Genomic DNA, 15,338 nt, shown 5'->3' on the forward strand with positions numbered 1-15,338 from the left:
CCAACCTATGAAAAGAGTTTTACACCTGAGACCTCCCAGTAAACAAGCTGCTTCTCCTTGAGAATCTCACCTGTGTGCTGGAGAATTTAACTATGTCACCTTTTGAACCTGCCCTTTTGGAATACTGTGCTCACTGATCTGATATCTACAATAAGAGTTGCAAGCTTTCACAGGGGATAAACCCTATCTGATTATTATATAGGGATAGAGTATTTTTAGAACCAACCCCTCATTCATGCCCAGCATGCTTTCAGAGTTTACTTTGAATCAAGCCATCAGTCTGCTAGTTTTCTACCTAGTACAAGAAAAAGATTCTGCATACTGTGAACATGTGTAGCCAGCTCGGGTACTGTCTTGACAGAAGTAAGCCCTTTAGAAGAGATGATCAGCTATTTATTTTTTATCAAGAGGCAAATAGGACATCCTTTGTCTAAACAGGCAATTTCCAGGTGGTTGTCCTTGGCTGTATTTTTTTTTTTTTTTTTGTTCGCAGCATTACAAATCCATTGCAGACAGTATCTGGGCATATCTTTTCTTCTTGGTAAAGGTTGGACTCTATAAACATTCCAGAGGCAGCTACATGGTCCTCTATACATACTTTCACAAAGCATTACAAACTGAATTCATTTTCTAGGTCCAGATCAAACTTTGTTAGGACCCAGCGGCTCCTGAATTCCTGTTTATCCTCCTCCCAGGATGGATAGGTTTTTGATATTCATTCCATATATAACATAAGAGCTACTGCAGCAATGAGAATGATGAAAATATTAGAGGTGTGTAAGTTGCACGTACCCATAACAGTAGATGTTCAAATTCCTCACTACTGCAGTAGCTACACCTGCCCTCCATTCTTCTGCACTTATATAGTTGTAGTTGAGTTCTAAGGTAGGGTTGCTTTTGTTTCTACTTTATATGTTTTATTGTTTCTATTTGTTGGTTATTTCAGGATTGTTATGCTCTTCTCTCATTGTATGGCAAGAAAGTCCTAATGAAAGTTTTAATCTGACTGCTGATTTCCCCCTGGGGATTGGCCAATCAGCAGTCAGGAGGAAGGTGTTGGGGGGGGGCAGAGCTTTCTGAGGCTGGTGGAGTTGTGGTGGTTGTTTCCTAGGAAACAACCCATGTAGCCTAAGGGCTATTGCAGTAGTGAGGAATTCAAGCCTATGCTGTTATGAGTAAATACAACTTATACAGCTGTATTTTCTTTGACTCAGATAAGTAAAGGTATCCATTTATGAAGTAGTATTTGTTATCTCAGTCTCTAAAACTCCATTAGGAGGCTGTCCCGTCCTCATAGTTTGCTGTTGGTGGCCCGCTTTGACACCTTATATACCTCCCCTCCTCTATAGAGAATGGTCTCTTTAGTCTCCTTCTAATCTTTGGGTTAACTTTGGCAGCCTTACATTAAAGTTTCAACCCTTGACTCTCAATTCCCCCTACTGACTTTATACATTTTTGGATAGTAGCCTAGAAGATTTGTAGAATCTCATCCAATTCTCTAGTGAATCCTTCATCAGACTTTCTTGTTCCAAATTCTTATTCTTTCTGGTTACAATATCTTTTCTTATAGAATTTTCAGATTGATTTTTGTGTTTATGCTGAAACAGGCAGACTGCTGTGTTCCATACATATTCATAGTCACACAGGATAGTCCCAATGTCTCTTGCTGGGCATTATTCATAGTCATAGACTTGAAATGTAACTGTTTGATTGTCTTGAATCTGATAGTTTCCATTAAGGGATGTCAGTAACAGACAGTGAGCTCTGCATAATTTGTAGTGACATCACTATATTTTCTGAGAGATGGGGCCATTTGGAACATCTAGCTGAATCCAGAGCTGTGCCACCATGCTTATATGGTGTACTGCATTGATAGGTAGCACCATGCACTGTGGTCCTTGGGAAGACTAGCCTGCACTATATGATGATTGACTTTTTTCTGAAACAAATGTAATTATGTATAGCAAAGAATTTATTTTTGTGTTTTTTGGCTACAGGACAGAGTTGTCTTGTAGCAGATGTAAACAGAAATGTTATAGTTTAACAAGATATTTGTTTTATGGCATTGTACATGCAGTTTTTGGTTGGTATATGCAGCTTATATTTTATTTCATTGCTTGTACTATTTGAGGCACCTTGGCAGGATAACAGATTTTATGAGGAACAGATCAAATATACGAGGCAAAAATATGGGCATTCTGTGAACTTCTGGACAGTTGAGAGCTATGCAGACATTTGAGTTTCAGACTTTGAATGCCAACACAAAACTACAGAACTATTTAAAATCTCTCATTATTTCTGGGCATTTTCCCTTCATTATTTTTGACTTTGTCCAAATTTGCCTGGTAAGAGATTGAGATTTATGTTTGAAAATTAAACAATTTTTTTTTTGTTTTAATCAGTTATGAAAATAATATATTTTTATTTAGGTTATGTCAATCACTGTTTTGCTTTGAGACTTATTCTTGTGTGAAAAGGTTAAGACTTATGTAACCCCATACAGGCATCTGTGTTTATTAATGTTATCAAATCCAGAGAATATTTTGCTGATAAACAAGCACCTCCTCATCTTGAAGGTGAGAGAAATTTTTATGTATGTATTTATTTATTTAACATTTGCTAACTGGGAAAGTCTGACTTAGAACGAAACCAATTTTCAGGGGAGGCCTGGGGAAAAACACTCCAGATGCCTATCTTTGAAAGTGGGAAGAAATCGGAGCACCAAAAGGAAATCTACAGGAATGCAGGAAGGACATGCAGACTAAGCACAGAGGACACTCCAGCCGAGAATCAAATCGGAGAACCTCATGCTGTGAGGCAACAACACTACTGCTGTACCACTGCGCTGTACATACTGCATTACAACAGAATGCACACACCTGTGTAGGAAGTCTACACTCAAAGCAGATAAAGGCTTAAAACAATATTTTTGTATGCAATTGAGTCATTGTTGTGCTTTATAATTGTGGGGAGGGGCAGCAATATCAATGACTTTTACAAAACAAATATAGCATATGTTTTTTTTTCTAGATGGAAATAATAGGAAGTAAACACAGTAGCCATTTAATTATTTCAGGATTAATTAAAAATACAAAACCTGCAAGAATAAATGTCTGGACTTGACATGTTTTGCATTTCCAAATCCACTGTTGGCATTATATTAAGACATAGAAAAATAATTGAAGGATTTGTAATTTTTTTTTTTTTTTTTTTTTATCATTGTCATCAGTAATTTTAATTGCCCAGGAAACTCCTGGAGGGAAGTAAGGGGCATGGCATTTATCTTTCTTTGACTGTACTCTTTTTCTGTTTGGGGCAGTTATCTTTACTGACACTTTGTCATTTTGTTTTTGGATTAGGAAGAGAAAGGCATTTCCTGTGAATTACTAGAAGTTGACTTCCTGAAGTGCAGCGTGGGATTTCCTTTTATGCGATGGAAGTCTAAGGTAGATACCCAAACCCCAAACTTACTTTTGCTCAGATTATTTATTTATTAACTGCATAACTGTAGAAACTATGCAATGTTCACATAAAGCAACTTAATGCAGCACTGACACTCTTCCAACTTGACTAAAGGAAAGGGATTTTGGTTTATTCATTATCTTCTCTACTTTCTTGCAGTGGATTTAAACATAGTGTCAAAGTGAGGCTGCATTTCCCAGCCTTGCACATGTAACATTATGGTATTTTGTCTTGGTATTAGAAGCCTGTAGTCATTGTTCAGGTAAAGAACCCTTCATTTTAAACAGTACTTTTGTTGTCAAGGTTGAACATTGGGTAATCAGCCTGTGGATGGAAACAGCTGGAATCTGTGTGATTAATGAAGAGTAAATTTGCATTTGCTGTTTGATCTTAAGAATGACTGATTTGTGGGTGTATTATATGGGAAAATAAGTTATTTACTAGCAGTCTTTTGAGAAGTGCAAATAAGGAGAGCAGCTTTACTTCCAGAGTAGGTTATATTAAGAGTATCTTTTATTCACTATGTAATGGAAATGACTGTTATGAAAGTTTGGACTTTGTCTGAAAACTTAGTGGAGGATATCATAAAAAGGTTGTACATATGTATGTATGCATGTGTCATACTTCCTTCCTTTTGTTATCAAGACCACATACATCTGAGAAAATCACTGAGGGCAGGAGTGATTGTACATCTCCTGTGGAGCTCTAACATCTATTTTAAATGTGTGCTTGAATATTAGCTTTAGTAGCTGTCATTGTAAGGGCATGCATATCCAAGTTGCTGATGTTCTTCATGTTTCACTGTTGCAGTCATCACACTTGGGTTATCCCACCAGGGGTAGACCTCAGTCGGCTCGAATACCAGAGGCTTAGTATTTCTGCATCAGTTGTTGTCACTCCAGGACTGACGTCAGGTTGTCAGTGGTATAAAAACAGGCAGCCAACGCTATTACATCAGGCTTTCTTGCCGAGGAGCCTGAAGCAGAAGCAGTTTGCATGAGTGCCGGTCAGCTGCTACCTGAGTTTTCATTTCTGAAATTGAGGTTGAAGTCTTCTAAAGCTAAGTACCCCATTGGAGATCCTTTTTTCTTGCTCTAACTGATGTCAGAAAAAGTTAACAATTGTCTCGCCTGTGGAAAACAAATACCACACCGAGATTTCCATTCTTACCGCGTCACCTGTTTAGGCCCAGACCACGACTTCTCTCACTGTCAGTTTTGTGCTTTGTTCAATGCCAGAACTATACGTCATCGGGCCCTTATCGTAGGTAAATACTTTCGCTGTCGATCTCCGTATTCCGAAATGGCTTCGGTAAGCCATCCGACTACCGATCTTCCGAAAAAACATAAGGATAAAGACAGAGACAGACCGCACAGGTCCAAAATTCTCAACGATGCTTCCATTAAGCTAGTCGCCAGTTCACCGGTACTCAGTGAGGCGCTTTCTCAGCCCCTGATGCCCGCTTCTGTGGATTTGCAGGTCACTACCAAGACCCGTTCGGAGTCCGGTATGGTGCGAGACTCTTCTTTGACTACAGAACCTGCGGATGTCTCTACCTTGGATGGGTCTGGAGATGCTGTGCAGGCACCGACTTCCGAGGAAGTTCTTTGCACTACCAATGTTCAACACAAACCAATGACTTCTTTCGTGTCTTCAGTTATTTCTAAAACTACTGAGTTTTTAAGGCCCAGGGTACGAACTACACCTAAAAAAAATGACGATCCAAGCTCAAGCACCTGCTTCCTTGCCTCAATCTCAAATGCTTAAAATGGCAGAAGACCTTATCATGCTGATTAGGGGACAGCAGCCTACCCTTGCTAAAAGAAAGAGACTTGTCCTCAGCAGCTTTATCTGACCAAGAGTCCTATGACTCTGAGGTTTCTGATTATGAAGACATGCCCTTATCTGCTTATGAGGATTCAGATGCAGAGGAATCCATTCCTTCTGCCTCTCCTCCAGAGAATTTTTCTTTTGGTGAAACCCTACATACATTGAGAGAGCATTTCCATTGGGAATGCCAGGACCATTTACCACAGCACAGACCGTTAGCTATTCCTCCTGTTCTGGATATTGTGGATGATGTTTTTATGGAATCCAGTCTAACTCCTGATACTCTACCTCCTACTCTCAGGAAACCTTACAGGTATTACAGAGTCCCTGACTCACACAAATTTCTTTTTAAAAATCCTACTGCTGACCCAGAGGTCATCTCCCAAGGACCTAAAGGAATAAAAGCAACCACAGCTAAGAATCCCACCCCTTCGGACAGAGATTCCCGAGCTTTAGACAGATGGGATAAAAAAGTATATACCTCTGCAACTCTTGCCATTAGAGCATTAAATTGTCAGTTCCACATGCTGAAATACCAGCAACATACTGTGGTACTTATTAAACCAAAATTATTTACCTTCCCAGACTGTGCAGAAAATAAAGAATTACAGGAGCTTATGCATTCTGCAAGCCAAGTTACTAAGCATACCCTGCAATGTGGGTTTGACACCCTAGAAGCATCTTGCGGGGCAGCAGTAACAGGTTCTGTACTTAGAAGGCATGCTTGGCTTAAGGAACAGACCTTGCCAGACCTTGTAAAATCAAAATTATTGGATGCACCACTGAACAAAGACAATCTGTTTGGCACCAAAGCAGAAGAGGTGTTAAAAAAGATGGAAGAAGTCGTCTATGGAGACAGTTAAAGACTTTTTGCAAGTCCAGCCTCTGAGATTCAGTAGGCATTGCCCCTCAAAACATTGGTCCTTTCTAGCCCCCTCAAGGCCGCCGCAGACTAGACCTAGGGGAAGAAGACCCCCCAGACAGCAGTCCCAGGGAATGCAGAGATCTATGCAATGGAGTACCTCCACTTCTAAAACAGGGAGTGCTAAGCCACCCCCTTGTGGAAAGAATTCACAATGACTTTTCAACTCCACCTCTTACCTCTGCCCACCTGCTTGTGCCTCTAGGAGGAAAAGTTGCCTCCCATGCAAAAAAATGGGCCTCCATCACCAACGATCGATGGGTCCTCAGGGGTACAAATTTTATTTCCACACACTGCCAGTTTCAAAAGGTTTTCCAGATCTTCCTCCAAACCAGTGGGCAGAGGCACAAAACCAAGTTCATTCTCTGCTCTCCATGAGGGCAAGTCAGCCTGTTCCTGCAAACCAGATAGACCAAGGTTTATATTCCAGACTTTTCCTGGTACCCAGAAAAGAGGACACTTGGCTCCCAATCTTAGATCTGTCCATTCTAAACACCTTCCTGGTGGTACCAAAATTCAAAATGCTCACCATCCAGCAGTTCTCTGCACTGCTCCCAGAGTTTTCACAAAATGCCTGGCTCCAGCCATTGCTTTTTGCAGACAAAGAAATATTCAAATTTACCCCTACTTGGACAACTGCCTGATTCAGGCAGACAGTCAGGAAAAGCTGTTGCAGCACCTGACATTTGTAAAGGACCTACTGACCTCACTGGGGCACACTATAAATGAAAAGAAATCCAAACTAGTCCCCAGTCAGAAAATTTGTATTCCTGGGAGCAAGTCTGGACACAGCATCCCAGATGGCATTCCTTACTCTAGGAAAACAAGCCTACCTGACAGGCTACTTCTCTCAACTAGCCACCAGAACCCAGTTATACGCAAGGAAAATCCTGAAAACTCTAGGGTTCATGGCCTCCTGCATTTTACTCATTCCATATGCCAGACTGCATATGAGGAAACTTCAGTGGTACTTAAAGATCCTTTGGTGTCAACATTCTCAGGACCTGGAAACTAGTATACCTATGATACCTTGTCTAAGGAAAGATTTTCTTTGGTGGGCAACAGCATGCAACCACAACAGGGGACTTCCCTTTTCACAACTCCACACCACCCAGACTCTGAACCACAGATGCATCAGACTATGCCTGGGGTGCACACCTGGACAGCAGATGCATTCAGGGCCACTAGAGCCCAAATCAAATTCATCTGCACATCAACCAAAAAGAGATGCTAGCTGTTCAGCATGCTCTGATAGCTTTCAGACCCCTACTCTGTCCAGGGACTCTACTAATCAAAACTGACAACACCACAGGGATGTGGTACATCAACAAGCAGGGAGGAACCCACTCTTACCCACTCTGTAGGCTAGCCATGACCCTTTGGAACATGGTCTCAGCCATGTATATTCACCTGCTAGCACAATTCCTGCCAGGCAACCAAAACTCTCTGGCAGACAACTTAAGCAGAAATCTCCTAGACCCACACGGGTGGCAATTAAACCACAACACCTTCAGCCTCATAACCCAGAATTGTGGTACCCCGAAGGTGGACCTACTTGCCTCCCACAACAACCACCAGCTCAGCAAATTCTGCACCAGGGAACCTCACAGCAAGGCCTGGAAAGTGGATGCCCTATCCTTCCAATGGGTAAACCTCTCGATCGATGCATTTTCCCCTCTACCTCTTCTTACAAGGGTATTACTCAAAATAAGGGAGGAAAGACCAACGGCAATCCTGATTGCCCAAGACTGGCCACGCCAACACTGGTACCCACTACTGTGCAGTCTTTCACCATTGCCTCCATGGCACCTCCCTCAGATTCCAACTCTCCTGACTCAGCAGGAGGGAGATTTCTTGCATCCACAATTGCAGACCCTGAACCTGGCAGCCTGGCTTATGCCTTGACCTCTCCTAAAGTGGCCAGCCTAAGCTAGCAGGTCCTGGATGTTATACGTGAAGCCAGATGACCCGGCACTAGAAAATCCTATGCTGACAAGTGGAAAGGAGCTGAACCAGCACAGCCCTCCTTATCTCTCATCCTGGGTTACCTTGCACACCTGCTTCACAGGGGCCTATCTTTCTCTTCTATTAAAATCCATGCCTCTGCCATCTTTGCTCATTACAGCATAGAGCCACCTCTCTTTTCACACCCTCTCATCAAGCAGTTCCTTAAAGGGGCTAACAACTTAAGGTCACCCAGAAGAGCCCCTACCCCTGCTTGGGACCTTAACTTTGTGTTGTAAAAGCTCATACTACCCCCCCCCCTTGAGCCTGCAGCTTCAGCAGAGTTTAAATTCCTCTCTTGGAAAGCAGCCTCAATTCCGGGCATCACTTCAGCTAGAAGAGTGTCTGAGCTACAAGCACTCATGGCTGTGGAACCCTTCATCATTTTTCAAGCTGACAGGGTGTCCCCTCAGGACTAACCCAACTTTCATGCCTAAAGTGGTGTCTAGTGTGGCTCTCAACCAATCTATTAATTTGCCCACCTTTTTCCTTAAACCTCGAAATAAGGGTGAAAGTATCCTGCACTCTTTAGATGTGCATAGACAGCTCAGATTCTACCTGGATAGGACTAAGCACTTTAGGAAATCTGACCAGTTACTAGTCAGCTTTGCATCAGGGGCAGAGGGCAAGACCATATCAAAACAAACCATTTCCAAATGGATGGCACACTGTATCCATTTCTGTTACAAACACAAAGGGAAACCATGCCCACAGGGGGTCAGAACACAGTCCACTAGGGCAATTTCCACCACTGCAGCCTTTTTCAGAGGGGTTCCTACCAGGGACATCCTGGAAGCCGCAACATGGAGTTCTGTTCATACCTTCACTAAGCATTACCATCTGCCTATCTTTTCCAAATCCAGCGCAGGCTTTGAAACAGCAGTCCTGCTGGGCATACTAGCCAGCCCCAACTCTTCTTGACTGCCTCCACCCATCCTTCGGCTTTGGGAGTCAACCCAAGTGTGATGACTGCAACAGTGAAACACGAATAACATAGTACAGTTGTGTATACTTACCATAAATGGTAGATGTTCGAGTGTATTCACTGTTGTAGTCCTGGTTTCTCACCCTCCATCCCCCTTGTCTCTCTCTCTCTCTCTCTCTCTCTTCCTCACTCTTTACCATGGCTATTTGGTATTTACTTTCTACTGGTGGTGTTATTCCACCATAACCTAGCTCCCTATTTAGGGGATCCTGACATTTGGGGCAGGAAAAACTGATGTAATGGTGTCGGCTGTCTGTTTGTATACCACTGATGACCTGACGTCAGTCCTGTAGTGACAGCAACTGATGCAGCATTACTAAGCCTCTGGTATTCAGGCCGACTAAGGGCTAGTCCTGGCAGGATAACCCAAGTGTGATGACTGCAACAGTGAATACACTTGAACATCTACATTTATGGTAAGTATACACAACTGTACTGTTTGCAGCTGAAGCTATCCAAGTCATTTCATTATTGTATTGTGCCTTTGTTTTAAGCACTAATAAAACCTTTGTGTTGGTATGCTAATTATCTGCATATTCAGAGAATCTTGTATTGAGTAACCTTCGTGGTGGGTCACAGATTGGCTTTATCCCATTCATAGCCAGAATTCATCAGTTTTTGAGAAGTTCCCATGTTTAGCCACTTGATTATGCTGCAAGAAAAGTGCACATAGTCACATCCCATAGTGAGTATTTGAACATTCCCAGACACTGAGGTAACCAGTTCATTTCTTTTGCTTGCATAATTTGGATCTTGATCCTGAAACAGATCACTGAAATTTCCAGTTTTGATGCTGAAATGCAAATTGACTAAGAGTTTAAGTCAACATCAAATAAGTAGCCAAAATCCACAATGGCATTGCCTGTGTTGTCTGAGTGAGGAGCATAACAAGCACTGGCATAAGTCCAGTGGTTTAACCCGGCCACCTACAGGCAAAGGATAGAGAAGCCTTTGCTCTACTATAACACCAGGAGGGTGGTGGCAGTTGCTGTCTTTGGGATCTGTGGGAGGTTCTTCGCACATCTTCAAGTCTCAGTTGCAGCAGTATCACAAGGACAGAGAAACAGAGGGCAGACAGGCAGCAAGCCCTCCTAAAGATGTCCATTTCAAAATTGCTCTTCTAGTCTCCACAGCTTTTTGAGCTCATCCTCAGCTAGTGAATGTTTCAGCTTATGCCTGTTCCACAAAGGACAAAGCACCCAGAGGAGGTGCATCACTGGCTCCTACCATGGAGGCAGGGTGTGACTAGGGGGTAGGGCTTCCCCATTCCCTCCTTGATGTAATGAAATGTATTGCTGATCAGCTTGATTCTTGGGGGAAGGGGGATTGAGTAATTCAGGCATGGGTTGGCAGAGCTCAAGATTGAGGGGCCCCAATACTAATGTCTCCTGCTATGGCCATCTGGAGCCCATGGCTGAGATTGAGGGGTATTTGTGAAGTTTTTCCCAATCAAGACTTGCAGTTCAGGGTCTGGATTTCAAACAGATGTTTCAGGTTTGAAGAAAGCTTGATTTATGTGAGGCAGAAAGCCCTTTGAGCATATATGTGCTCTAATGCCAGCATCAGGCCCATTGCAGAATTCTCTTTTGCTGTATTCTCTTTGGTAAATGTGTTTCTGAGCTCTGGATCTCTCTTTCACCTGACCCATGAAGCCATGTGCACATTTCCATGTAAGACCTGCTTGAATGTATCCTTAGCACTAGTAGTGGGATCTTCTTCCCACTCAGTTCTGTAAGATATATGAGGGCATGGAGTCCTACAACTCTGTGATAAAAATAATTTCTTCCCACCTTTCAGATCCAGTGTGTGTGATCCTTCCTTTCAGGAAGCCCTAGGGCTCAGTATGTCCTTTGTGGAGGGGCCTTTTGTGCACATTCCTTCCTCTCAGATGTCTTAACTGTGTACCTTTGGAAGGAGAAGCCTTGAGTCATAACACCTTTAAGACTGACAATTAAGGATGTCATTTTTTGCTGCCTGGAACTCATCGGCTGTAGACCCAAAGAAGGCAGATGATCTCTCCAAACACCCATCTGAGTGGAGCAGTCCCAGTCCCAAGTGCTTTGCTCCATCTCAAATGGAAGTTCTTTAGTTTGGCAAAAGATCCAGAGATCAGAGCATGCTGCCCCCTTATTTTATAGAAAAATAAAAAATATATTTTTGTTCCCGCTACCCCCCCCCCCCAATCTCCACTGGTCCCACTATAATGTACTTTACTACTGATGGTCACCCAATCTCCATTGACCCATTTGTTTCTTCTCAGATTCATCCCTTATTTGGGGAAGAGGGTCCCTAGCAGAATCCTGCTTTTTACCTTGCAAGTGTATCTTCTCTCTCTCCCCTGGGAAAGAATGACCTCATAGGTTCATAGGTTGGTACTAGGCTATCAGTTCTAGGGCCTATACAAGCCTAGCCATAACAATTCCCCAATGGTCAAATTTTGCCACCGTACTGCAAGAAAAATAGTCTAAAGCCAAAGAAAAGTGTATACTCCTTAATATCCCATTTGGTTATAGACTGGCCTTACCCATTGAGGGGAGTTGTGCATGGGCTGAAGCATTTAGGAGCTGCTTTTGTCTGTTAGTAGTACAGGGAGCAGACCTAGGTGAAAGTTTTCTGTTTCCAATCCATAGATATAAGTTGCATTTGAAAATGGATGTTTTATGTGGATGGGGACTTTGTTCGTCTGCGAAACATACCTGTCCCTACAAACCCTTCTATTGATGTTGCAGAAGAGATTTAAATCCCTAGACTGAGCCTTTCTGATGCCATTTGACTTGCTAATGTGCAGTAAATCCATCAGCAGTGGGTTAGAGGATAACTTGTATGCTAGACACAGGTCACCTGTCAGCAGCCTGTAGGATACCAAGTATAGTGATATCCTTTTAGTACAGTATCTCATTGGGCATTCCAGTTGTTGCATGTGTCTGACCAGATACAAGCCAAAGGGGGCATTATATTCAGTGATTGGTCTAATGATAGCTGATTCAAGTTACTTTCTAGTTACAGACCTATGGGTCTTTCCAACTGCTTGACATGCTTAGGAAAGTGCATCCCAAATAGGGTGTGGTACTAAATTATGGGTCTAACCAATGAGGAAAGGATCTTTTGATCTGGAAGAATTGCCTTTTGCTATGAGCTGTGCAAGGCAGAATTATTTCCTAATAATCATTGGAACATGATTGTCAAATGTGAGGGCACTGTTCACCCAAGTACCTAGCATACCTCTCAACTGTACAGATTTTCACAGAATGTCCAGATTTTTCCCTCATATTTTTCATCTGTTTATCATAAAACTGGTTTTCTGACAAATTATTGAGGACTGATGTCAGAAAATAATGGCAGACATTTGAGTTTCAGACTTTATATATCTTAGATAATCCATGCCCATGTAAAACCTGTTATTCTATCGACTTTTTAAGTTTGTAAGAGCAATATTTATAAAGTGTCTCTATTTTTGGCCCTTTCTCTCCCCTTTAGTTGTGGCTTGGCTTTGTCCAGATTTCTTGCTCTAAGTGGTTGAGATGTAGGGTACCTAGGTATCTCATTATCTTTACATTTTGAAGTGGTGTGTTATCTGTAAGCTGCAGCTAGGGTATGCTACAGTATTTCACTTTCTGACATTAAGTTTCAGACCATTTTTAGTGCACCACCTACTGACAAATGTCAGCTCCTGTTAAAGCACCTGTATATCAGAGAGGGACTTGAAGATGACTCACAGCTTGCAATCATCTAGGAATTTTGTTAACTAGAGATCTTCATTTGATAACTGGAGATCTGAGAAATAGATAACAAATAGTAGAAGACCCAGCACAAGTCCCCGACAAACTACACTGGTTGCCTTCATGTTTCATAGATGCATCATGTTCTTAATGTGTAAGTCCTGTCCCTAAGACAGTTGGTTATCTACCTAACCATACATGGTAAATTTGGAGCTCCTTCAGCTTGTTTATTATATTTATATGACATATGGCATCAAATGCCTTGGCAAGGTCAGGGTATGCTGTGTGGACAGCTTATTCACAATGTATGGCCTGAGCAATCCTCTCAAAGAAGTTCATAAGCTTCATTAGACAGCATCTACTTTTGACAAAGCCAAAATGCTGGTGGGTCAAGTCTAATAAGATTTCTGATGTCAGAGTTAATTAGGTTAGTTGTGATACATTCCATGGAGTCCCAGGGTCCGTGATGGGGCTACCCCTTGTGGAGTGACAATGCAACAGCTGTGTGCCATTCTTGAGGGAAAAAGCCAGTTGCTAGGGTCAGAATAAAGAAGTTGAGGATTAGGCTCAACAGTGCTTGTTTACTGCGATTAATTAGACATCCAGGTATGATATCAAGTTCCTTGGATGAGGTATTCTTTATTTCAGAGAATACCTTCAGTACATATGCTTTCATAATGAGTGATGACGTGATTCCACCAAGAATAAGTGGTCTTTGAATAGATCTCTCTGAGATGAAGTTAGCACTAAATGTATTTACCAGTGTGTTGGCAATATCCTTTGGATCAGAGTAGGTAGTACTTGTGGGTCATTTAACAATCTGGCTCATGGAGTCCTTTTTTTTTGTAAAATGTAAGATTTTTTGTGTATATCCTATGTTGGTGGTCTAGGTCCCCCAGTTTATCTTTAGTTAATTAAAATCACCTAGGACAGCAGTATTCTTACTTAAAGAGAGTTCATCAGTAATATTTAAGAATGTTGTGCGATTTTTCTGAAGATATAAAGGGTGTCCTGTAGCATGCTATGATCTGACAGTTCATATTTAGAGTAATTTGAAGTTTATAAGCTTTGCTTCTGGATCTGTACATATGTTTCTCATGGTAATGTGGTCTCTAAAAATATGGATATGCCACCATGGTTTCCATCAGGTATAAACAAGTGGTAAGTAGAAAACCGTGGTATTAGGGGAGTGCTGTCTGCGCACATAAACTGGGTTTCTATAACAACACATGTATGGATGTGCTCCAAAGGTCCTCAAGGTCCATCAGTTTGTTGTTTAGACTTCTTGCATAAAGTACAGTCATCTTGATATTGTCCTTTGGTTGGTTTGTTTTGGAAGTTAGGTTGGGAGGTCCATCATCTGGACCATACCAAAAAAGGCACAGTGGGGGAGCCAAAGCTTTCACCTGTATGTGAAAGCCTTAAAATGAGAGGAGTTGAACTATCCTTGGAGAAGCAGGGATGCTTGTCAAGCATCTCATTCCATGCTAATGCATACTGTATAACCCTAGAATGAAATCAAGTGTTGTCATTTTTTTATACATTTGGAATCATTTTTGGTTATGGAAAGATTCCAGTAAATACTAAGGTCTTTGCTGTGTTTGTGGCCTGGGTGGAGAGCTCTGTCGTGTGTCTCTCTATATCCCTCAGAATTTTGCACACCGGGTTCTTTACCCCAGTATGAACAACCACCATGCTCTACTCCTATTCATCTAGTTTTAAAGGTCCTCAGGGCCCTTGTATCATTGTAAGTCTTTTTCCTTGAGAGACAGCTAACTGAAACCCTACTTCTGTCCTGTCTCATGAATGTAGAATCAGTTTGCCTAAATATGGATTCACCAGTTACTAGTATATTTCTGTGTTTGACGATTGCTTTGGTGTAATGGGTCTAGGATGAGCTGTTTCCTGTTTACTCCCACCTGTGTTGTCATTAGTCAGTGTTTCAGAGCTTGGTTTATGCTGAGCCTTGCACCTACTAGACTGATGGGTCTTGGGCAATGATTTTTTAAGTGCCTCAGCATATTGGAATTTAGTACGAGTATGTGCTGAGTGTGGTGTAGGTGAGTCCTGCTGATAGGATGTGTCTGTTCATGAGAGTGTAGCCTAAAATTTGTACCTCTTGAAAACAGACAGTAGCAGGTTAGGTAAAAGGTCATTATCTGTGAGTATCGTACAATTCTTACATTGCTGAGTATATCAAGCTGTATGAGGCTGGGAACAGAAGGTGGACTAGCTGGCAGACCTCCATTTTGGACCAAGGGCGCAAAATGTGCTAGGGTAGAGTAAGTGAATATTGTATCATTTCATTTCCTGGATTAAAGTATTAGTTCAAGGTAAATAGGTTTGAGCTTGAAGTTAACAGTATGCAATTAATATTGCAGTTTGTAAAAATGAAAATTCTTCACTTATCTTTGTT

At 41.9% G+C, this 15,338-nt stretch overlaps 1 protein-coding gene across 3 annotated transcripts in view; it reads left to right on the forward strand.

Moving 5' to 3' along the window:
• ITGA9 (integrin subunit alpha 9) overlaps positions 1 to 15,338 on the forward strand; it is a 5,160,704-nt gene that overhangs the window by 2,768,615 nt on the left and 2,376,751 nt on the right. For all 3 annotated transcript variants that reach the window (XM_044065011.1, XM_044065010.1, XM_044065009.1), the window contains exon 19: positions 3,360 to 3,446. In XM_044065011.1, the coding sequence (XP_043920946.1) occupies positions 3,360 to 3,446 (87 nt within the window). The remainder of the gene's footprint in view (positions 1 to 3,359; positions 3,447 to 15,338) is intronic.

Source organism: Protopterus annectens, chromosome 3.part0, assembly GCF_019279795.1.
Source record: "Protopterus annectens isolate FY-2018-M chromosome 3.part0, PAN1.0, whole genome shotgun sequence".
NCBI lineage: Eukaryota > Metazoa > Chordata > Ceratodontiformes > Protopteridae > Protopterus > Protopterus annectens.